Source organism: Amblyraja radiata, chromosome 23, assembly GCF_010909765.2.
Source record: "Amblyraja radiata isolate CabotCenter1 chromosome 23, sAmbRad1.1.pri, whole genome shotgun sequence".
NCBI lineage: Eukaryota > Metazoa > Chordata > Chondrichthyes > Rajiformes > Rajidae > Amblyraja > Amblyraja radiata.
The window spans coordinates 20,779,140-20,805,225 of record NC_045978.1 but is presented as its reverse complement, the minus strand read 5'-3'; the positions used below and the strand labels follow the sequence as shown (position 1 = coordinate 20,805,225).

Below are 26,086 nucleotides of genomic sequence, written 5' to 3'. Positions count from 1 at the left end.
CTTGACTCTTGTGATAAGAGTTGGTCTTGGCATCATGTTCGGTCCAGACAGCGTGGGCCGAAGAGACTGCTCTTGTGCTGTACTGTCCTATGCTCCATGTATCCTGCTTTGATGTGTGTGGGCACATCCCGGCACGGAGAGCGTTCTGTGCAGCCCAGAGGGAAGGCAGCACCCGGCACCACCGGAGCCTGCCTAACCCAGCCATGCTGTGGTGAACCCCGGGTCTCTCTCTTCCAGCACAGCGCGTCCGGAAACAATGTGCGAAACTGTCGGAATTAAAATGGGACATCGTATAAAGTCGAGGGTGAGTCCCCGCGGGCGGCGGAGGGAGGAGTGTGTGTGTGTGTGGGAGAGAGAGATGGGGAGCGGCGGATAACGGGCCAAGTCGCCCCGGCTGCCAATGGGTTAACCCAACCCTCTGACGCTCCCACTGCGGTCTGCAGCAGAGTTTGGGGTGAAGCATCCTCGCTGTAGATGGGACGGGGCGCAGGCGGCGAGAGCCGAGCGTTGGCACGGAGTATTGGCACCGACTCCTGACCCGGGACAGTCCCTCCGGCCACAGCACGCGGCGCAGCGGCTTCTTGCTGGAGCCCGTGGCCAGTGAGCCTCCGACACCAATGTATCCCAGAGCGTTGACAGCGGGACTTTTCCTCCTGGGCTGCTGGCTGCGAGCGGGCGCAGAGGAGAGAGGTAAATGTCGGGAGGGGAGAGGAGGAGGGTATTGGGGGGGGGGGGGGGGGGGGGGGGGGAGAGCAGGGACCCCGCAGGGAGGCAGGTTCCGCCCGCCCGCCCGGAGGTTCGAGCGGCGCTGACTCTGGGCTGGATGGAGAAGTCCCACACTCCGAGCACAGACTCCGAGCGAGGGAGCGGGGCATACAGCGGCCGTGGGAAGGGGAAGGAAGGGAGGGGAGTGAAGAGGGAGGAAAGGGCGCCGCGGTTTTTCACATGGGACCCCAGTCCCGCTGAGCCTTCCCCGGTTCTCCGTCCCTCCTCCACTACAGCGAGTGCTTCTGACAGATGGATACAACGCGAGTAGGAAAGAACTGCAGATGCTGGGTCAAATCGAAGGGTGACACAAACTGCTGGAGTAACTCAGCGGGACAGGCGGCATCTCTGGAGAACGTGGATAGGTGAATCTTCAGACTCACGAAGAAGGGTCCCGACCCGAAACGTCACCTATATCATGTTCTCCGGAGATGTTGTCTGACCCGCTGAGTTACTCCAGCACTTTGCGTCCAACTTTGGTATAAACCAGCATCTGCGGTTTCATTTTTTACTCAGCATTTCACTGTGACGCTCCACAAGTGATAACAAAATATCATTTATTTTTTATTATATTTCCCCAGCTCGGGAGCTGAGCTAATTCCGAAACAATGCCTATCCATGTTCTCCAGAGATGTGTAATAGCAGGGACCTGCATATACACAGTGCTGGAGTAACTCAGTGGGTCAGGCAGCATCTCTGGAGGCCATGGATATGTAACGCTTTGGGTCGCGACTTTTTCAGACTGTTTTTGATAGGGTTGAGGCAAGGTGGAGCAGCGAGAGTGTCTGAGAGTGTCTCACAGAACTCCCTTCAGAGAGAGGACAAAGCAGGCAGACCTCGGGGAGAGGGATGCAGTCTGGCCCGTGAGTTACTCCAGTACTTTGTGTATTTTTTATTGATAAACAGCAGCTGTTGTTCACCGTATCTACACAATCCCGGTGGGATGTCGGCGGTATCTTTGTCTATCTTGTGGGCAGAAACGTGGGTTTCATCTCTTTAGTTTAGTTTTAGAGACACTGGCCCTTCAGTCCACCGAGTCCGCGCCGACAGTGATTACCCCGGTTCAATCGTACGCACTAGGGAGAATTTACAGAACCCAGTGAACCTACAATTAACCTACATTTGGGATGTGAGAGGAAACCGGATCATTCGGAGAAAACCGAGTCACAGGGAGAACGTACAAACTCCGTACAGACAGCACCCGAGGTTAGGATCGAGGTTAGGGCGCTAGGTGGGCTCCTCTACCGCCGCGCCATTCCCTCTACAGCGTCCGGACGGTGAAAACCCTTCTCACCACCCCACCCCAGATCCCCTCACCGCCCACTGACTAGGTATCTCTCCCATTCTGCATCCGTGGCCGTATCTGGTCGCCTATCTCCCCGCCTCTCTCGGCATATCCACCCAAGAAGGTAATCAAAAATAAAAGAAACGGCCAGGTACGCGGAGGGCCAGATGGAGTTTAAGTAGAACACAAAGTGCTGGAGTAACGGCGGGTCAGACAGAATGTCTGGAGGACGTGGATAGATGACGGTTCGGTCAGGGACCCTTCAAATCTCAGCTTCGTGGCGTCTTATCCGACCGGAGAAGTTTGTGTTCTCCCCATTGCCATGGCCCCGACCAACTGACCAACTGACTCGTCCCTCTCGGCACCTTTCCCAGCCGCTATCTCCCACTGCCTCCGGTTCTTGGCAGTGGCATTGCTCTGGCGTGTGATGTGCATCTTTCTTCCCACGCGGAGCGCAATGCAGGGCGCTGGAGGAACTCGGGGGGTCGGGCCGGGCCGCATCCGTGGAGGGAAATGGACAGTCGGTCGGCGTTTGGGGCTGAGACCAGACACCCGAGACGTTGACGGTTCCTGTCCCTCTGCAACTCGACCCGCTTGGTTTCTCCAGCGGCTTAATGTTTGGACAAGATATTAGCATCTGCCGTCTCTGTGACTCTGTCATAAAATAGACCCCTCCACCCAGACCCACCAAATCTGTCCATTTGATTCTTCATACATACATACATACATACATACATACATACATACATACATACATACATACATACATACATACATACACATACACACACACACATACATACACACACACACATATACACACACACACATACATACATACATACACACACACATACATACACACATACATACACACACACACATATACACACACACACACATACACACACACACACACACATACATACATACACGCACACACACACACACATACATACACACATACATACACACACACATACATACACACATACATACATACATACACACAGTATGGTCTGGAAACAGCTCCATTTAAGTCCGCAAGGAATTGCAGAGAATCGTGGTGGTAGCCCAGACCATCACACAAACCAACCTCCCTTCCATTGACTCCATCTACACTTCACGCTGCCTTGGCAAGGCCACCAGCTTACGCAAGGACCAATCTCACCCCAATCACTTCCTCTTCTCCCCTCTTCATCAGGCAAGAGGTACATGTTTGAAAATGCACACCTCCAGATTCAGGGACAGTTTCTTCCCAGCTGTTATCAGGCAACGGAACTATTCTATCACCAATTAGAGAGCCGCCCTGACCTACCATCGACCTTATCTCCAGCAAGGCAAAATAATGGTTTGGACAGGTGACATTTGGGCTCAGGATCCTTAGAATATAGAACATAGGGCAGAAACAAGCCCTTTGGCCCATAATGTTCATGCTGAATATGATGCCAATTTACTAAACTCAGCCAGCACATGATCCACATTCCTCCATTCACTGTTTATCCGCTCACCTATCTAATACCCACTTCAATGCCCCTAGAGTAATAGCCATTACCACCGCCCCTAACAACACAATAACATATCCATTCAGACTGCTCAGTGGATGGGTCTCCCCTACTGTGAGTGCAGTGTGACAGAATGATTGCAATGTCTTTACACATGTGCTTTCACACATTTCCACAGTGAACTTGGCTGCAGAGCCTCCTAATCCTTGCCCGCAAACATGTCTCCTTCTTTTGAGCCATTGAGTTCCTCCAGCGCCTTGTGTTTTGTGCAAGATCCCAGCAGCTGCAATTCCTTGCGTTTAACACCATTTCACGGATAGACACACAGTGCTGGAGTAACTCAGTAGATCAGGCAGCATCTCTGGAGAAAAAGGGTGGGTGACGTTTTGGGTCGGGACCCTTCTTCGGACCTTTTCTCCAGAGATGTTGCTTGACCCACTGAATTACTCCAGCACAGTGTGTCTATCTTCGGTATATACTAGCATCTGCCATTCCTTTCGACACCGTTTCAAGGATGTGCCCTTCACTAGACTCAACCAAAAGCACTTATTGGAAACATCGGACTTTTCCCTTTAGATGAGGGATTTTAGTAAAATTAATAAGTGGAAACAATGGGAGGATCAGTAAATAAAGAGGCACTGATTTATGGCAATAGAGAAAATAATCGATAATGAACAAAAATCTAAAGGAGAGCTGAAAGCCAAGCAGATTGTATTGACCCTGCATACCACAACAAGTGGACAACAACAGGAATGCTGCACCCAATTACGATCACTGCCCACTGCATTTCAGAGAGCATGAGGGAGACCCAGAGATTATGCCAAAAACACCAGCCTAAATTATTACAAATTTGAATGATTGCATTTCTCAGGACAGATTAGAAATATTTTGGGTTGTGTTATTTGAAGCAAAGAAGGTTGAGAGGCAATTTGCTTGGGGGTACCAGATAACGATGAGATTGGACAGGGTAAAGAGTGGGAATCTTGCATCACTAATGGATGATTAAAGGAGCAGGGGACCCAGGTTTAAAATATTGGGTGGAAAATCAAAGCGAGAGGTCAGGAAAAAATAAATCATGCAACACCCGGTTATGACCTGCATTCACTTTCTCAGAAGAGCTAGCATACACGACGGGCTCAATGGACCTCTTTGCAAAAAGTACAGAAGTTTGAAAGTGTGCATAACCAGACTCAGGAACAGCTTCTACCCCTCTGTTATCAGGCTTCTGAACGGACTTCAGAAATTGACGTGTGTGTAGGAAGGAACTGCAGATGCTGGTTTACACTGGATAGACTCAGCGGGGCAGGTAACATCTCTGGAGAAAAGGAATAGGTGATGTTTCAGGTCGAGACCCTTCTTAAGGGTCTTGACCCAAACATCACCTATTCCTTTTTTCCAGAGATGTTGCCTGACCCTCTGAGTTGCTCCAGCATTTTGTGTCTATCTTCAAAATGGACTTCCTTGCAGACCTGATTTGTTGCATATCTCCGTTAGAACATAGAACAGTACAGCACATGAACAGACCCTATGGCCTGCATATAACCCATATCCTTCCATTCCCTGCATATCCATATGCCTATCCAAATGTTGCTTTTAATGTCGCTAACGATCTGCTTCAACCACTACCCTAAGCGTGTTCCAAGCCCTCACCACCTTTTGTGTAAAAAACATGCCCCACATATCTCCATTAAATGTTCTCTATCACCTTAAAGCTATTCCCTCTGGTATTTGATTTTTCCCTCCGTTCTGACACCATGTCTATGTCTCTTATAATTTTATATACATCTATCAGGTCTCCCCGAACCATCAGCATTCCAGAAAAAAAAATCTCTCCCTGTAGCCAATGCTCCCTAATTCATTGTTATGTCTCTGTTCTTTCTGGGCTTCTATGTTCTACTCTCAATGTGACATACCATCACTTCTCCTAAATTCCATCTTATTAAGCCCATATGAAAAGAATCCTAAACACTTCTCTGTATCTGTACCCACCATCACCCCTGGCAGCACGTTCCAGGCACTCACCACCCACTGTGTAAAAATCTTGACCTGCACATCTCCTTTAAACTTTGCCCCTCTCACCTTAAAGCTATGGCCTCTAGTCTTCAGCCTATGCACCCTGAGAAAAAAAGTTCAGACTGTCTACTCCTATCTATGCCTCTCATAAGTGTATCTGCTTGCATCAGCCGACATGTGATGGCTTCATTCCACTGCCGTCTCAGTGTCCATGTCTGTGAGCAGCTGCCATGTGGCTCAACCTCCGTCCACATTCCTCCTTCCCTCTCCTTCACAGCCCTGTCACTAAGGCAGAGTGGGAACGTGTCCTACCTCCCAGAGAAACTTCCTGGATCAGAAAACAGCTGATTGAATTTCCAGAGATGGGTCGAGTTTCAAGCAGGGCACAGTGGGTGCCTTTGAGTTGGAAGGTCATGGATTAACTCCAGCTCCAGAGACATCAATATGTAACAAGACCATAGTAAATGAGCAGTGCCAGGCACATGGCCCCTGACACCTGTGGTTTCAGTCAAGAAAGCCATGGGTAATCATCCATTTCAATTCCACTTTCCCACCTGATCTCCATTTCCCTCAGCATACTTGGTGTCCAAAAATCCATTGATCTCTGTCTTCAATAATATATACTCCATGGAAACTTAAGACAAGGTTGATTGACCATGAAATTAAGGCCATGTGGGTGGAGAATGGCTTGGAGATTAGAAACCAGAGTCAGGATAAAAGGAAGATAGACACAAAAAGCTGGAGTAACTCAGCGGGACAGGCAGCATCCCTGGAGAGAAGGAATGGGTGACGTTTCAGGTTGAGACCCTTCTTCAGACTGGTTAGGGATAAGGGAAACAAGAGATATAGACAGTGATGTGGACTGTGGAGAGATAAAGAACAATGAATGAATGATATGCAAAAAAGTAATGATGATAAAGGAAACAGGCCATTGTAAGCTGTTTGTAGGGTGAAAATGAGAAGCTAGTGCGACTTGGGTGGCGGAGGGATAGAGAGAGAGGGAAGTGAGAGAAATCAATATTCATACCACTGGGCTTTAAGCTGCCCAGGCGAAATATGAGTTGTTGTTCCTCCAATTTGCATTTAGCCTCACTCAGACAATGGAGGAGACTGAGGACAGAAAGGTCTGTGTAAGAATGGGAAGGAGAATTAAAATGTCCGGCAACCGGGAGATCAGGTTGGTTCACGCGGGCTAAGCGAAGGTATTCCACGAAACGATCGCCCAGTCTGCGTTTGGTCTCGCCGATGTATAAGAGTCCACATCTTGAACCACGGATACAGTAGATGAGGTTGGAGGAGGTGCAAGTGAACCTCTGCCTAACCTGATAGGACTGTCGGGGTCCCTGGACAGAGTCGAGGGAGGAGGTATAGCGACAGTTGTTGCATCTTCTGCAGTTGCAGGGGAAGGTACCTGGGGAGGGGGTGATTTGGGTGGAAAGGGATGAGTTAACCAGGGAGTTGCGGAGGGAACGGTCTCTGCGGAAGGCGGAACAGTTAACTAAATAGTTAGACCAGTACATGTATAGGACAGGTTTGGAGGGAAGTTGCAGAGGGAACGGTCTCTGCGAAAGGCAGAAAGGGGTGGAGATGGGAAAATGCGGCTAGTGGTGGGATCCCGCTGGAGGTGGCGGAAATTTTGGAGAATTATGTGTTGTATGCGACGGCTGATGGGGTGGAAGCTGAGGATGAGGGGGACTCTGTCTCTGTTGCAACTAGGGGGAGGGGGAGCAAGGGCAGAGCTGCGGGGTACCGAGGAGATGAGTGAGGGCCTCATCTATGAAGGGAGAGGGGAACCCCCATTCCCTAATGAATGAGGACATCTCGGATGTGCCAGTATGTAACACCTCATCTTGGGTGCAGATGCGGCATAGATGGAGCAATTGGGAGTAGGGGATAGAGTCTTTGCAGGAAGCAAGGTGGGAAGAAGTGTAGTTGAGATAGTTGTGGGAGTCAATGAGTTTGTAATAGATGTCAGTCAATAGTCTATTTCTTGTGACAGTGAGATCAAGAAAGGGGAGGGAGGTGTCGGAGATGGTCCAAGTTAATTTGATTGCAGGATGAAAATTGGTGGTGAAGTGGATGAAGTCCATGAGTTCTGCATGGGTGCAGGAGGTAGCACCGATGTAGTCATCAATGTAACGGAGATAGAGTTCGGGGATAGGGCCAGTGTGTATGGCTGGAACAGGGATTGCTCAACCTATCCTACAAAGAGGCAGGCATAGGTAGGGCCCATGCAGGTGCCCATCGTTACGCCTTGGACTTAAAGGAAGTGGCACAAGTCAAAGGACAAGTTGTTGAGGATGAGGACTAGCTCTGCCAGGCGGAGTAGAGTGTTAGTCGAGGGAAATTGGATGGTTCTGCGGTCGAGGGAGAGACGGAGGGTTTTAAGGTCTTCCTGGTGGGGGGTGGAGGTGTAGAGTGACTGACGTCCATAATAAAGATGAGGGAGTGGGGGCTTGAAAAGCGGAAGTCATTAAAGAGACGAAAAGCATGTGAGCTATCTTAGACATTGGTCGGGAGCGATTGGACCAGGGGGGATAATATGGAGTCGAGGTATGTGGAATTAATTTCCGTGGGACAGGAGCATGCAGAAGCAATGGGTCTGCCAGGGCAGTTGTGTTTGTGGATTTTGGGGAGAAGGTAAAACCGGGCTGTGCGGGGCTGGGAAACTATAAGGTTGGAGGCTGTGGAAGGCAGACAGCCAGAAGTGATGAGATCAGCAATGGTGTTTGGGATTAAGGCCTGGTACTCATCTGTGGGATCATGGTCCAAGGATAAGTAGGAGGTGTCTGAGAGTTGTAGCCTGCCTGGCCTCATCCTGGTAGAGGTCAATGCGCCAGACTACCATGGCAGGTTTGACTACAATGTCAGGGTTGCTGCAGAGTGAGCGGAGGGCTGTACATTCAGAGGGGGTGAGGTTGGAGTAGGTAAGGGGAGTGGAAAAGTTGATGTCACGCTGGCAGTTAGAAATAAAGAGGTCTAGCGAGGGTAGAAGCCATTCTGGGGAGTCCAAGAGGAGGGGGACCAGTGGAGATGGGAGAAGGGGGTCATCACTGGGTGGTGAGGACTCCGTCTCATAGAAAAAGGCACGGAGCGGTGGTGGAAGAAAAGCTCCACGCCGTGGCAGATCTGGAACTCATTGAGGTGGGGGCGGTGGGGAACGAAGGTGAGGCCTCTGTTGAGGCAGACCATTCCGTATCAGAAAGTGGGAGGTCAGGGGAGATGATGAAGACACGACACGGGTGAGGGTTGGGGTCAGAGGAGGGTCGGGGAGTGGACAAATGCGAGGCAAGATCTGGTGGGGGGATAGTGGGTGTTCAGAGAGGAGGGGGGGCGTGAGGACTATTGTATGGGTGGGGTGTGGTGGGGGTAACCTGGCGAAAAGAGGGGGAAGGGGAAGACTCATCACTACTGAGGTTCCCTGTAGGAGGGGGGGAGCAGTAGGATCTAGCAGAGCCAGGCCACGTTGAGTTGGGGTCTGCATCATGGAGATTGTAAGGTCGGGTGCTGAGCTGGATAAAAGGAATCTTCTCAGACAGAAGTGATGCGGTGAGATGGTCCAGCCGGTCTGGTTTTATTTACCATCTCAGTAAGTGATCTGGACTTTAGGAATGAAGGCACCTCATGCACAGAATACAAAGCAGAGAGGTGGTGCTGATTGTATACAGGTTGCCAAGCTGTTGTTAGTTCAGTCAAGAGTGTTTAATTGTCATATGTACCAAAACGGAACAATGAAATTACATTTTTTTGAGATAGAGCGCGGAAACAGGCACTTTGGCCTACCCAGTACGCATCGACCAGAGATCCCCGTATTTCTATTCCAAGTTAATTGGCACACATTTACAGCGGCAGGTCGGTAAAACTATCACACTGTAATTGCAACTACCTATAATCACATGCATATTCTCACAGGAGACTCCTATTATGTGTATCTAGACTTTAGACTTTAGTCTTTAGGCTTTAGAGATACATGACGGAAACAGGCCCTTTGGCCCACTGGGTTCAACGTATACCAGCACTATCCGATACACTAGGGACAATTTTTTACAATTTTACCGAAGCCATTTAACCTACAAACCTGTATGTCTTTGGTGTGGAACGAAACCGGAGCACCCGGAGAAAACCCACGTGGTCATGGGGAGAACGTATAAATTCCATACAGACAGCACCCATTGTCAGGATCAAACCCAGGTCGCTGTAAGGCAGCAACTCTACCCAATGCGCCACCGTGCCGACCTATTTTTACTTGTAAGAAATTCTTACTTGCTGGGCGCAACAGGTTTGTAAACACAGTACTCAATAGATAATATAATAAACAACAATATAAAAGTTCAATAAATAAAGAAAAACCCAATTTGTGTAAAAAGCAAAACAAAAACCCAAAGTTCCGGGTGCAGTCAAAGCAGTATGTAGTTTGGAGTTTGGGTGGAGTTCAGTAAGTGAATCATTGTATGTGGAGTGTGGGGCTGAGGGATCAGGAGTAGTGGGATGTGTTGAGACAGTGATGGTACGAGTCAAAAGTGTTTTATTGTCATATGTCCCAAAACAGAATAATGAAATTTTTAATTGCAGCAACACAACAGATACATAAACATCGTAATCTGTAAAACCAATAATTTACAACAACAAAAAAGTTCAGTACAGTATATTTATATATCAAACAAACAAGCAAACAAACAATAATAGTGCAAAGTAAAAAATAATCGCTCCAAGTCTATGTAGTTCAGAGCCTATTTGGAGGTTGTAGTGTTTATAGCCTGATAGTTGTAGGGAATAAGCTGTTCCTGAACCTGGACGTTACAGTTTTCAGGCTCCTGTACCTTCACAGTGGCGCAGCGGTAGAGTTGCTGCTTTACTACTGCCTTCAATCCTGACTATGGGTGCGGTCTGTGCAGAGTTTGTATGTTCTCCTTGTGTTCACATGGGTTTTCTCTGGGTGCTCCGGTTTCCTCCCACATTCCAAGCACGTGCAGGTTTGTAGGTTAATTGGCTTCTGTAAATTGTCCCTAGTGTGTAGGATAGAACTAATGTTCACGGTGATTACTGGTCTCTTGGGTCCAAGTGCCTGTGCCACGCTGTACCTCTAATCTAAACTAAAAATTCAGTTTTGGGCATTGTATCTCAGAGGGGATGCGTGAGCTTACAGCTGACAGAGCAGTGAGCAGTAAGGTACAAGCCAAGGGTTCTGCGATTTAGTGCCTCTCTCTGGGAACCAACTCTTGTATTTCAACCGAGCAGTGTTGAACAGAGACCTGTAGACATAAGGTCTACAGTGCTGGCATTACTCAGCGGGTCAGGCAGCATCTCTGGAGAACATGGCTAGGTAATGTTTCAGATGTGGACTTTTCTTCAGATGCCCATGCCTCTGGTCCAGCTTTCTCCCTCCACACCCATTACAATCGGTCTGAAGAAGGGTCCCGACCCAAAACGCCACTTATCCATATTCACCAGAGATGCTGCCTGACCCTCTGAGTTACTCCAGCACGTTGTGTATTTTTTAGCGTTAAATGGAGAACAGTTTGACCATCCATAGCTATTCATGTTACAAGTAGCAATTATGCTTCCGCGTAACTATTGTGCAAAGTCAAGTCGAGTTTATTGACAAAGGCACAAGTATGTGGAGTTACAGGGTCAATGAAAATCTTGCTTCCAGCAGCATCAAAGGCACATAGACTCAGACAACACAGAGAAACATAAATGATACAAGACGCTGCATATGCAAGAAAAATGGTGGCTGTAGGTTATGAGCTGTATGTAGCAATCTGTAAACTCTGGTAGAAAGCAATCAAATAACACCACCAATAATCTTTTAATTAGCAATGGAGATGAGGAGGAATGTCTTTAGCTGGAGGGTGGTGAATCTGCAGAATTCATTGCCACAGACGGTGATGGAGGCCATGACATTGGGTATTTTTAACGCGGGGATTGATAGCCTCGTTATTAATAAGGGCACAACAGGATACAGGGAGAAGGCAGGAGAATAGGGTTGAAAGGGAAAAAATAGATAAGATATGAACGAATGGCAGAGCAGACTCATTGGGCAGAATGGCCTGATTCTGCTCCAGTAACCTTTAGCGCAGAAAGGAACTGCAGATGCCGGTTTAAACCAAAGATAGACACAAAAAGCTGGAGTAACTCAGCGGGACAGGCAGCATCTCTGGAGAGAAGGAATGGGAAACGTCACCCATTCCTGCTCACCAGGGATGCTGCCTGTCCCGCTGAGTTACTTCAGCTTTTAGTGTCTATCTCCTGTGGCTTTTAGTTTTGTTTAGGGTCAAGATACAGGGTTGATACAAGCCCTTCAGCTCATCGAGTCAACCAGCGATCACCCGTACAATAGTTTTATCCGGCACACACGAGGGACAATTTACAGAAGCTAATTAACTTACAAACCTGCACGTCTTTGGAATGTGGGAGGAAATCGGAGCACATGGAGGAAACTCACAGTCACAGGGAGAACGTACGAACCCCGTACAGACAGCACCCATAGACAGGATCAAACCCGCGTCTCTGACACTGTAAGGCAACAACTCCACCATTGCGCCTCTGTGTGACTTATGTGTTACATTATTATCTTAAGTCTTAATAGCAGAATGGGTTATTGTGCTTATCCAGATGTTGCAGCCGGTACAACATTTTGCTTCATTGAACCAGTTTAGGAGCCCAAATTATGTCAGCGACTCAATGACACAAATGAGCCTGATTTAGGCCAACACTCCATTCTGGTGTGGCTGAATTACCTGTTCCTGCCAATTAAATAAGGTTCCTGTCATTAAATAAGGAATAGGCAGACATAACTGCTCTTTAAGATATCCACGGAATAACAGTAAATGTTTAGATTAGCCACAGAGTAGTAGTAAATGTTTATTGAGTACGCAACGTTCTTGAGCTGTGAGCCAACATAATGGGTACGGTGCAGGAATAAGGTGGCTTGAGCAGAGTGGAGTGACTTGTATTTCTCCAGCACTTTTAACTGACTGTTTTAGTTAGAGGAAGAATAGATCAGCCATGAATGATTGGCCTAATTCTGCTCCTACGTCTTATTATCTTATGGACTCTGTGAACTCCAGGCAGCATGCAGGAAGGGAATGAATAGACAAGGTTTTGTCCAGTCTGTCCTGAAATTCCCTCAATAGGTCTTGACCCGATAAGTTACCTGTCCATTCCCTCCACAGATGTTGCCTGACTCGCTGAATTCCTCCAGCACTTTGTTTTCGTCGATTCCAGCATCTGCAGTTCCTTGTGTCCCCAGACTCTAACCTTGAGCAGATTCCCGGCAGATTACTTGGCTCTGCGCTTCTCATGAAAGGACAAATAAATTATCACGTTGTGGATGGAGAACAGTTATTTATAGTAAATAATCAATGTGTGTAAACCAGTTCCATTCCAGGAAAGAGGTTTGCAACACACACACAGCTTCATCTGGGATGAATTTGCAGGATAAATACTCTCACTCTGATGTAACCATTAAACTAGAGGGTGGCACTGTGGCCAGCATTACTATCTGCAATGTGTTTCTGGTGCACCTGTATAATACAACTATTTCCAGTGGCCATTATGTACCCGTTTACACTGTTCACAGTGATGTGAATACAAGGAACTGCAGATGTTGGTTTACAAAAAAACCTACAAAGTTCTGTAATAACTCAACGCGTCAGGCAGCATCTCTGGAGAATGTTTGGGGTCAGGACTTTCTTCAGACTGATTCTAGTGGGCGGGGGGTCGGGAGAAAGCTGGAAAAGAGAGGTGGAGGCAGGATAAAGCATGGCAAGTGGTGGAGAAACATGGAACTGCAGGTGCTGGTTTACAAAATAAAGTTCTGAAGTAACTCAGCGAGTCAGGTTGCATCTCTGGAGAACATCAACAGGTGACGTTTCAGGTTGTTACCCTTCTTCAGAGTTTACAGTGTTCCTATTTTCGGAAACTATACACCACGCAACTTCTACTGATGCACCTGGTTTCTATACAGGTAGTTAAAACCTGCCTGTTTCGTGTAAATTGCTAAATGTGCAGCTGCTTATAATGCACCTGTGACATTTGTTCACGGTTATCCGATTCAAATGGGACCTATTTACTGGCCATTTACTTACACCTATTAACTATATACCCATTTACTCTATTCCTGTTACACTTGTTCGTACTTCACCAGTTTGCACTACCGCTGTTTACGGTGTTTAAGAAGGAATTGCAGATGCTGGAAAAATCGTAGATAGGTTAAAATTCTGGAGAAACTCAGCGGGTGAGGCAGCATTCTAGGGAGCGAAGGAATAGGTGACGTTTTGGGTCGAGACCCTTCTTCAGACTGATGTGGGGCTGGTGGCGGTATGTCGCTTGGGTAGTTTACACCCCAGCAGTATGAACATTGACCTCCAATTTCAGGTAGTCCTTGCTTTCTCCCTTTCCCCTCCCCTTCCCAGCTCTCTCACAGCCTCCGCCTCTTCCTTTCTTCTTCCCGCCCCCACCACCCTCACATCAGTCTGAAGAAGGATCTCGACCCGAAACGTCACCTATTCCTTCGCTCCATAGATGCTGCCTCACCCGCTCGTTTCTCCAGCATTTTTATCTACCGTCACTGTTTATGGTGTAGTTATTTATTGCACATCTGCTTGCAGCAAACCTCTTTGCTCTCCACAAGTTTCCCAAAGTGGGGTACGCGAAAGGTCTTCAGGGAGTACACAGCGATTTTCAGCGATGTACTACTGAAACATAGATTCATTATTTGAAAAAAATACTGTGGTTACAAATTATTTTATACATACATATTTCCAAATCTATCTATATTACTAAAAGTCTGATCTTGACCACTTCCTGTTGTTCTGTACATTGATTTTGGAAAAAGCGCTGCCACTTACGGCAGTGATTTTTGGCCATCTTAGTCAGAGTCCCCCTCCGCTGCGCAGGACAAGAGGATTTTTCCCATCAATTAAAAATAAAAGAGTTATTAGTGTTTAAAAAATGGTGAGATTCCCTCTCCTGAAGGCCACGCCCCTTCCGGAGGAACTATAAAACCCGGAAGGGTTGAGTGCTTCAGTCAGTCTCTGCAAGATGGGGGAGCGATAGGGTCACGTCTCTCAGTCTGAGCTGTGAATAACACTGAACACATGTCTACTAAACTGTGAGTGGTTTTACTGACCTGTCAGTGCCCTCAATGTGGTTTGAAAATATAGTTTGGAAATGCTAAAGCTGTGTTGCCTTTGGTTTGGAAATGCTAAAGCAGTGTTGCCTTTGGTTTGGAAATGCTAAAATTAGCACGGGTTTAAAATGTAGCCAACCCCCCCACACCCACCCCCCGCGCTGGCGAAAGCCGAGCACCAGCCATACACACAAAGCGTTGCAGCAACATAGCCTCTTCCCCGCGTCTGCGGCAAGCCCAGCCCGACACCTCCGGCCGCCCCCAGACAGGGTCGAGACACCCGGGAGGGGACGGGGATGGGGATGGGGACGGGGATGGCCCAGCAGCAACTCAACAGACCCGGGCTCAACACCGACCACAGACGAGCATGATCTTCCCCCTCACCAAAGCATAATAAAGCAATAAAAACGACAAAATAATCTTAGCTTTTGACAAAGGAACAATAAATACAACTATTTCATAGTTTGAAAGCAAAAATTTCTTAGAAGAATCAAGGCTGGAAAAAACAGAAGAAATGAAGGTCCACTGCTTCACTGCTCAACTGCTTTCCAGGGCTGTTAAGCAGTGGGAATACTGAATGCGCTTATTGTCAGATAAGCCCTAAAGTTTAATGGATTTAATGGATAATTTATTCATTTTATTCTAGTAATTATACATTATATTATAGAAAACATTTGTTTACATGCGTAGCTTAATCCAAAATAAAATGTATGCAATTTTTATCGACTTTTACAATGCAATACGATTGTTTTTAAGGAGGGGTACAAGATGCTTATGGAAATTTACGAAGGGGTACAAGGGTATCAAAAGTTTGGGAATCACTGCTCTATAGCAACAGGGAAATGCAGATGCTGGTTTCCCCAAAAAGGCACAAAGTGCTGGAGTAACTCAACTGCTTAGGCAGCATCTCTGGAGACATGGATAGATTACATTTCAGGCTAGAAAACAGGGGAAATAATCACCTGCCAGTAACCCCCCCACCCCCCCCCCCCATCAGTATCCACCCATCACTTGCCAGGCATTGTCCTGCCCCTCCTCTCTTCCAGCTTTCTCCCACCCACAACAATCAGTCTGAACAAGGGTCCCGACCTGAAGCATCATCTATCCATGTTCTCCAGAGATACTGCCTGGCCCACAGAGTTACTCCAGCATTTTGTGGCTTACTTTTAGTTTGCTTAGTTTAGAAATAAAGCGTGGAAACAGGCCCTTCGGCCCACTGAGCACATGCTAACTAACGATCACCTGCATACTAGTTCTATCCTATATTCTAGGCACAATTTGCAGAAGCCAATTAACCTACAAACCTGCATATCTGTAGAATAGTTTACATTATATTAATAATATCAGATTATGTTATAGTATATTATATAAAATATCCGTATATTATATTAATTATATATTATATTACATTATAAACCTGTGCACATTGCTCCTGTTTGCAGTGCAGTTGTGCACAAGGTGCATGTGTAGAATGCCTACTGTACACCCGTCCATGGAACAGGTGGGTTTGGTTTTGACCAGAGAAGCCTCGAGAACTGCAGCCTCCGCCCAGCCGTGCACAGTCCCGCATGCCCCGACACCTTCTTCTGTCCCCTCTCTCCGCAGGTTCGCTGCCGAAGTGCAGGAGTTGCCAGGACTGCTCAGCGGACAATGGCTGCCTGAGCTGCCAGCACCGCCTCTTTCTGCTGATCAGGAGGGAGGGCATCCGACAACACGGGGAGTGTATGCACGTTTGTCCTGTGGGCCATTACAGTGTGCGCGGCAAAGATGCCAACCGCTGTCTCAGTAAGTGGCTGCTCCTTCCATCCTCTGTGCTAGCAACCTGAAGCGAACCTGGATTACAGTGCTGGAGTAACTCAGCGGGTCAGGCAGCATCTCTGGGGAACACGGTTGGCAACATTTGGGGTCCTCTCAGTCCGAAGAAGGGTCTCAAGCCGAAATGTCACCTCTTCATTTTCTCTAGAGTTGTGTCTATCTTCAGAGTCGGGACCGTTCTTCAGACTCCAAATATCACCTATCCATGTCTGCTAGAGATGCTGCCTGGAGAACAGTGACATTTTGGCTCAGGACTGCCAAATTACTCCAGTGTCATTGAGTTATACTGCATGGATACAGGGCCTGCGGCCCAACTTGCCCACACCGACCAAATTGTTCCATCTAGACTCGCCCCACCTGCCTGTGTTCGCCCCATATCCCTCTAAACATATCCTATCCATGTACCTTTCCAAGTGTCTTTTAAATGTTGCTATTACAGACACGGCCCTACTTCCCCACACCAACTGACATATACTAGTCCATCTACACTAATCCATCTACACTAGTCCATCTACACTAGTCCGAAGTGTGTGCCTCAGGTAATTCCTCTGGCAACTCTTCATACACCCACTGTCCTCTGATTGAAAATGAATTGCCCCTCAGGTTCCCATTAAATCTTTCCCCTCCTACCTTAAACCTACCAGTATATCCTCTGGTTCTCCATTCCCCTGCCCTGTGTAAAAGACTGTGCATTCACCCTATCTATTCCCCTCATGATCTCATACACGTCTATAAGATCATTTCTCAGTCTCCTGCGCTCCAAGGAATAAAGTTCTAGCCTGCGAACCTCTCTCTATAGCTCAGGCCCTCGAGTCTGGGCAACATCCTTGTAAATCTTCTCTGCACTCTTGCCAGCTTAATGACATCCTCCCAACAACAGGGTGACCAAAACCAAACTTAATACTCTACATGTGGCATCACCAACTGTTGATGAGATGTCCCATCAGTTGAACAGCTTGTGACATATTGAACCCAACTTCAGCTCATCAGTTCTTGGTTCATAGGTTCAAGTTTATTTCGCCATTCAATCATGGCCAATCTATCTTTCCTTCTCAACCCCATTCTTCTGCCTTCTCGCCATAAGCCCTGTTACCCATACTAATCAAGGATCTCTCAACCTCCGCCATCATTGCCTTGGCCTCCACAGCTGTCTGAGACAATGAACGTAGTGTCAGGAGTGAAAACCAATATCAATCACATCTTGCATATTCTTTCCAGGCCTGCGCGGATCTTTCCTCTATACTTCCCACAGAGCAGAGCAGAGGGCTGAAGTGAAGGGATAATTCTGCCTCCTTTCATTCCACCAGGGTGCAAGGCCGCCAGTTGTGAAGACTGCTTCAGCCGAGAGTTCTGCATCAGGTGTAGACCCGGCCACTACCTACTGAAGGGGAAGTGCTACACAGCCTGTCCTAAAGGGTCCGCTCCAGAGGCCCGGCTGATGGAATGTGTGGGTACGTTGTTCACCTCTCGCCGAGTCGAGTTTAGTGTCCTCTTATAGATTCATGGAGTCTTTAGACTTTAGAGATACAGCACGGAAACAGGCCCTTCGGCTCACCGAGTCCCTGCCGACCAGCGATCACCAATACACGAACACTATCCTGCACACTAGGGAAAATATACAACATTTTTTACCAAAGCCAATTAACCTACAAACTTGTTTGGCTTTGGTGTGTGGGAGGAAACTGGAGCACCCGGGGAAAAATCACGCGGTCAAAGGAAGAACTTACAAACTCCGTACAGACAGCACCCCTAGTCAGGACTGAAGCCAACTCTCTGGTGCTGTAAGGCAGCAACTCTACCGCTGCGCCACTGTGTTGCCCTGCGTGTCGTACAGCCCTCTGTCACACAGCATGAAAACAGGCCCTACGGCCCTACTTCCCCACACCAACTGACATATACTAGTCCATCTACACTAATCCATCTACACTAGTCCATCTACACTAGTCCGAAGTGTGTGCATTTGGACCATATCCTTCTAAACGTATCCTATCCAAGTACTTGTCTAAATGCTTTTTAAACATTTAGTTTAGAGATACAGCTCAGTTTAGTTTAAAGATACAGCGTGGAATCAGGCCCTTTGGGTCCATAACGTCCACAGACCATCGATCACCTGTACACTAGTTCTATCCTACACACTTGGGGCAGTTTACACAGGCCAATTAACCTACAAACCTGCACATCTTTGGAATATGGGAGGAAATCGGTGCATCCGGAGAAAACCCACGCGATCACAGGTAGAACGTACAAACTCCACACTGACAGTACCATAGTCACGATTGAACCCACGTCTCTGGTGCTGTGAGGCAGCATCTCTACCGCTCCGCCACTGTGCCACCCAAGTACAGTGAGGTACAGGCACAATGAGTCTGCAGCAACATCACAGGCACATAGAGACAGACAACACACAAAGACACAAGCAAAACACAGATGCTAGAGTACCTTAGCAGGTCAGGCAGCATCTCTGAGGGAATGGACAACACCTTTTTGGGTCAGTACCCTTCTGCAGAATGATTGCAGCAGTCAAGAGTGGTTTATAGTCATATGCACCAAAACAGAACAATGAATTTCTTACTTGCAGCAGCATTAGAGGCCTGTGAACACAATCCTTATAGATAACAGAATAAAGAAAATAATGTTCAATAAACTAAAATGTTGTCCTCATGTTCTTATTAAATCTTGTCCCTCTCACCTTTATCCTATGTCCTCTGGTCCTTGATTTCCCTATTCTGGGTAAAAGATTGTGCATTCACCTTATCTATTCTCCTCTTGATCTTGTACACCTTTATAAGATCACCCCTCAGCCTCCTGCGCCCCAAAGAATAAAGTCCTAGCCTGCTCAACCTCTCCCTATAGCTCAGGCCCTCGAGTCCCGGTAACAGACTCGTAAGTCATCTCTGCACTATTTGCAGCCTAACGACATAATTAAGCCATGAATAACCCTCTGGTGACTGTTTTGTTGCCATTCTGACTTTCCTCAGATGGTTGCGAGGTGGGGCCGTGGAGCGAGTGGGGTCCATGCGTAAGGAACCAGCAGACTTGTGGCTACAAGTGGGGGACTGAGACCAGGACACGACAAGAGCTCTCGGCTTCAATTAATCGTTCGGAGCCCTGTGTTGCCCTGACGATGTCGAGGAGGTGCAGAATAAAGAGAAGACACTGCCCCGGGGGTAATGTGCTTAGTTTTAGTTTTCCCATCTAGTGTCAGTTTACATTTAGTGTAGTTTAATTTGTTATTGTCACGTGTACTGAGGTACAGTGAAAGGTTTTTGTCGCATGCTATCCAGTCGGCGGAAAAACTATACATGATTACAATCGAGCCGCCCACAATGTACAGATACAGGATAAATGGAATAACGTTTAGTGCAAGATAAAATCCAGTATAGTCTGAAAAAGGACAGTCCGAGGGTCTCCAATGAAGTAGATGGTAGGTCAGAACAGCTCTCTAGTCGGTGAGCTGTTCAGGGGTTATGAGTCTCTTATGGGGAGTTCAGCCCATTGCGATTGGTAAAAAAAAGACACAAAGCTGGAGTAACTCAGCAGGTCAGGTAGCATCGCGAGAGAATATGGATAGGTGACGTTTCAGGTTCTTCTCTTCTCATTTGACACATTTTGGCTCCGTTTAACTTTTAAGCCTTTCCACTTACTCCACCCATGCGCCAATCAAACCCTCTCACTTCTATCCACCTATCACCTGCCTAGCTTTGTGCCACCCCCTCCTCTTTTCCAGCTTCCTCACCAACACTAATTCAATCTGAAGAAGAGTCTAGACCTAAAAATGTTGCCTATCCATTCTCTGTACAGATGTAGCCTGACCTGTTGAGTTCCTCCAGCACTTTGAGAATGCACATCCAGGCTGCACCGCACTCTTTCCAACATAATGACAAAACCAGCTCAATTTAATACTCTGATTTTAGTATATAATTTAGTCATTGGCAGGAGATCCTTGGCTACTTTTAATGGCCAGTTTATGCAAGTGGTTCTTTAGGGAGAATTTTCCAGAATGTTCTAATTGTGAAAAACTCAGTGTTTTACACTGCCAATTTGGAATTATTACAGGTTAGTCCAGGACTGCGGTCAGACAGAATCATTTTTAGAAGCACTTATTTACTTGTTTACCCGATTCAGTAGAGGACCTTTCATGGGGAGTAGATACAGATGACCTTGCTCCAAAATTAAGAATGCCTGGAAATTAATTCAGTGGATGCACTAAATGGGGCCAGCAAACTAATTTCATAATTCCTGTTATCACCAGAACTCTGAATTCTGCACCAACGATGAAACCAGAGCAGGCATAAGACTCTCGCTCACTCAAACCTCACCCTCCGTTCAATAAGTTAACGGCTGGGTCGTTTGACCTCAACACTACTTGCCCACTCTCTCTCCACACCCCTCAATCTCCCCCCCACACCCCTCAATCTCTCCCCACAACCCTCAATTTCATGATAGTTCAAATTTCGTTTATTTAGCTTTGAAATACTGAGTGGAAACAGACCCTTCAGCCCACCAAGTCCGTGCTGACCAGTGATCATCCCGTACACTAGTACTGTACTACACACGAGGGACAATCCACTAACTTTAACGAAGCCAATTAACCTACAAATCTGTACATCTTTGGAAACCGGAGCACCTGGGGAAAACCCACGCAGTCACAGGGAGAACATACAAACTCCATACAGGCAGCATCCGGACATTTCCAAGCCGCCGAGGAGTGTTCACCCGACGCCGGAGTTCCGGCTTTCTGGAAAGAAGGCCTGAAAACATCAGACTGGCTGCGGAGGCCACAAATAGGCCCCTACCTTGGGTGATTCACAGAGGAAGAGGACTTAACTTTTTGATGCCTTTCCCCACAGTGGAAATTTTGAATCTGTTGTGGGGGGACGTTCATGTTGAATTCTATAATGTGTTGTGTCATTTTTTCTTATTTTTAAATTTTTCTATGGATGTACGGAAACTTAATTATTTCTTTTATGTAAAGCACTTTGGTTTCAACGCGAGTTGATTTAAACGTGCTATATAAATAAAATGTACTTACTTACGTACTTACCCGTAGTCAGGATTGAACCCGGATCTCTGGCACTAAACTTCTGTCTTTCCCTCCTCTACCCTTCTCCTCCTCTACCGCCTCTCTCTCCCCTTACTCCTCTTTGTGTCCACTTCTTGCTTTCACGGGTTGGGGAACTCGAGTAGTTTGGCACAAGTCTCGGAGACAACTGAGGTTTTGGTAAACGTCTGATTCTAGGTGATCCCAAAATAAAACACAAGCTTATTTATCTTTTACTTCTTGCCCTACAGGTAAAAAAACGCGTAGACACAGAGGAAACAAATGGAGGAAGAGGCAACAGGCCAGTGGATGGAGGTCAGAGGAGGGTGACGTCTCGTCGTAACGGAGGGGGCTCGCTGGTGAAGAGGCGGGGGGGGAGGGGGGTCCTGACAAGGTGGGAGGCAGAGGCACACGGCAGACCAACAGGAGGAATATGTTCGGAGATGGATGATGGACTTTGTGTAGACTTTGCCAAACTTGGAACCTCCTTCATCTCCCAAAAGGTTGTGGATGCCAGGTCAGATGGAATTATCCACACTGAGGGGGAGCAATTGCACACACGGTCAGAGGCAGTCGGCCTTTCATTTCCTCCCTAACCTGCTACCCTTGTCCATCCCACTCCACACAGCCCCCCCTCCCACTCCTAACCCTATGCCTCCTCCACCCCTCCTCACATCCTCCACCCCTTTCTTCCCTCCCCTCCTCTCTCACCCTCCACCCCTTTCCTCCTCTCCTCCCCCTCTCCCTCCTCACCCCACCCCTCTCCCACACCAACTACCATTACCGCACCCCCCCCTTTCCTCTCCCTGCCTCTCCTCCACCACCTAACCTACCTCTGTTCCCCACAACTCCCCTCCCTCTCTTCACCCACTTGCCCTTTACCATATCCCCAATCAACTGCTTTCCTGCATCCACCTCCCCACACGCTGATGCCCCTCTCTGCCTCTTGCCACTTTCATTCCCCTTTTCTATCCCACTTTCCCTGTCTTTCCTTATCGCCCCTTCTCTTCTGTTTTTTTTTCCATTCTCTCCCCACCCCAACCCATCGTCATCTCTGTTCTTTAAACCACTCCTCAAACCCTACCTCTGATCAAATCATTGGACACCCTTCATGCATCCTTGTGAGACTTGGTATCAGACCTTGTTTGCTCCACCTCAGTGAAACGTCCTGGGATGGTCTATTAGGTGGAAGGTGTTGTGTCTGGGAAGAGGCCAGATATCAGCCGTGATCCGTTAGAACGAGCTGCAGGGCCGAATGGCCTCTTCCTGCTGCTCCACCCTGTGCTGTGTCTCTGGGTGAATAAAGCATCCATGTTGACTCTAACATTCCCACTGTGCTCCCATCTTTGCACGTGTTACCTGAGCTACATCTCCTACCTGGACAACCCACCATATCGCTCCCAAGGCTCCACCAGTAATCCCAAACCACTGTGTTGGTTAATCTTTAGCAGGAGACTTAGTCAAGACCCAATTACAGGTGAACTTGATGAACATGATGACCAAGGGAACAGACGTTGCTCCCTCTTGGCCAGCTAGTTGATACGACATCCGTGTGTGTATATTGCTGTCGAGGGTGCGTGCGAGAAGATGGACAGGACAGTATTTGGATCAACCACCCTGGCCATCGTTCTTGTATACAAAAGAGGTTCAATGTTTAAAGCAGATACAAGCATTGGCCTCAATGTGAATTGATTGATTGGAAGATGCAGCATGGATATAGGCCGTTCGGCCGACAGAGTTCACACCAACCATCGATCACCCGCTCATACCAGTTCTATGTTATCCCACATTCTCATCCACTCCCTAAACACTAGGGGCAATTTTACAGAGGGCCAATCTACCTACAAACTCGTATGTCTTTAGAATGTGGGAGGGAACCGGAGTACCCGGAGGAAATCTACACCCACGTGGTCACAGGGGGAACGTGCAAATTCCACACAGACAGCACCCGAGGTCAGGATCGAACCCGGGTCTCTGCCGTTTTCAGGCAGCACCTCTGCCAGCTGTGCCACCCTATTTCACACAGTTTTGCTGTTTAACCAACGTATCCATGTAAATTTTGAAAATCAAACTTGTTTACTCAGTACATCCAGAATGTCACATAAAATTACAGTATAACATTGAATTATTCAACTGTTAAGATAACATACAATTTGATTTTCCTGGTGCAATTAATGTATCTCTTTGCTTTATAAATATATATACATATTCAAATATTCTCAGTGAAAGGTTGTGTTGTGGATAAACTATTATTGTTGTGTTTTTGTATTAACATCCATTTGTTCTTATTTGTGTTTGACATGATCTGATAAAGTAAAAAACTTGTTAAACCATTATATTTATTTTACAGTTAGGACGGATTCTCCTTTACCTGCGTCTGGGTTACTGTAATGTTCAGGGGCCAGTGATGTGCTCCAGTGGTAGTCCTTTAGAAATACAGAGATACTGTGCAGAAACAGGTCCTTCAGCTCATCATGCCGACCAACGATCATCCCGTACACTCTCACTGTTCTACACACCAGGGTCAATTTACAATTTACAGAAGCCAATTAACTTACAAACCCGCACGTCTTTGGAGTGTGGGAGGAAACCAGAGCACCCAGAGAAAACCCACATGGTCACAGGGAGAATGTACAAACTCCGCACAGACAGCACCCATAGTCTGGATTGAACCCGGATCTCTGGCGCAGTAAGGCAGCAACTCCAATGCTGCTCCACTGTGTTGCCCTAGAGCTACAGATGTGACTGTGCTGTGTGAGAGAGGTTGGAGTGGGGGTCAGGGTCACGGAGCGAATGCATAATGCATGCAATATGTTTGTCATCCACCACCCTCCCTAGTCTCCCTGCTCCATTCCCCTCCTTCATACATTCATCTCCCTTCCACGAGTCCCGCATTTCCCTCTTATAGAAACATAGAAACATAGAAAATAGGTGCAGTAGGCCATTCGGCCCTTCGAGCCTGCACCGCCATCCAATATGATCATGACTGATCATCCAACTCAGTATCCTGTTCCTGCCTTCTCTCCATACCCCCTGATCCCTTTAGCCACAAGGGCCACATCTAACTCCCTCTTAAATATAGCCAATGAGCTGGCCTCAACTACCTTCTGTGGCAGAGAATTCCGGAGATTCACCACTCTCTGTGTGAAAAATGTTTTCCTCATCTCGGTCCTAAAAGATTTCCCCCTTATCCTTAAACTGTGACCCCTTGTTCTGGACTTCCCCTACATCGGGAACAATCTTCCTGCATCTAGCCTGTCCAACCCCTTAAGAATTTTGTAAGTTTCTATAAGATCCCCCCCCTCAATCTTCTAAATTCTAGCGAGTACAAGCCGAGTCTATCCAGTCTTTCTTCATATGAAAGTCCTGACATCCCAGGAATCAGTCTGGTGAACCTTCTCTGTACTCCCTCTATGGCAAGAATGTCTTTCCTCAGATTAGGAGACCAAATCTGTACGCAATACTCCAGGTGTGGTCTCACCAAGACCCTGTACAACTGCAGTAGAACCTCCCTGCTCCTATACTCAAATCCTTTTGCTATGAATGCTAACATACCATTCGCTTTCTTCACTGCCTGCTGCACCTGCATGCCTACTTTTAAAGACTGGTGTACCATGACACCCAGGTCTCGTTGCATCTCCCCTTTTCCTAATCGGCCACCATTCAGATAATAGTCTACTTTCCTGTTTTTGCCACCAAAGTGGATAACCTCACATTTATCCACATTATACTGCATCTGCCATGCATTTGCCCACTCACCCAGCCTATCCAAGTCACCTTGCAGCCTCCTAGCATCCTCCTCACAACTAACACTGCCCCCCAGCTTCGTGTCATCCGCAAACTTGGAGATGTTGTATTCAATTCCCTCGTCCAAATCATTAATATATATTGTAAATGGCTGGGGACCCAGCACTGAGCCTTGCGGTACCCCACTAGTCACTGCCTGCCATTGTGAAAAGGACCCGTTTACTCCTACTCTTTGCTTCCTGTCTGCCAGCCAGTTCTCTATCCACATCAATACTGAACCCCCAATACCGTGTGCTTTAAGTTTGTATACTAATCTCTTAAACTATCTCCCCCGCTTTCCCTTTCCCCCTGTTCCCTCTCACCTATATCCCTGCTTCTGGCTTTCACTTCACCCCTCCTCTGCTCTCCTTACCTGATACCCGTTTGTCTCCTTTTCATCTCTACCCTCTATTACTTACTCCATCCACCTGCCAATCACCCTCCCCCCCCCCCCCCACCCCACTCCCACCTGTGTCCACCTATCACTTGGCAGGCTTTGTCCCGCCTGCACCTCGCTTTTCCAGTTTTCTCCCACCTATTACAACTTCAGTCTGAAGAATGGTCCCGACCCGAACCGACGTTTGTCCATTTTTTCCACAGATGCTGCCTGCCCGCTGAGTTCACCCAGTGCTTTGTGTTTTGCTCAGGATTCCAGCATCTGCAGTTCCGTGTGTCTCCACGTTTGCAAGGTCCCTGTGGAGAGTTTGAAACTGTAATTTAGAACATGTCCAACAGAGGGCAGG

At 47.4% G+C, this 26,086-nt stretch overlaps 1 protein-coding gene across 1 annotated transcript; it reads left to right on the top strand.

The window, feature by feature from the left end:
* Positions 1-445: 445 nt before the first annotated feature.
* Positions 446-21,907, top strand: LOC116986308 (R-spondin-2-like). Its single transcript, XM_033041715.1, has 5 exons — positions 446-690; positions 16,307-16,486; positions 17,824-17,967; positions 19,495-19,683; positions 21,809-21,907. Exons 1-5 carry the CDS (start codon positions 618-620, stop codon positions 21,898-21,900), a joined length of 678 nt encoding a protein of 225 aa, XP_032897606.1. The 5' UTR covers positions 446-617; the 3' UTR covers positions 21,901-21,907.
* The last annotated feature ends 4,179 nt before the right edge of the window (positions 21,908-26,086 follow it).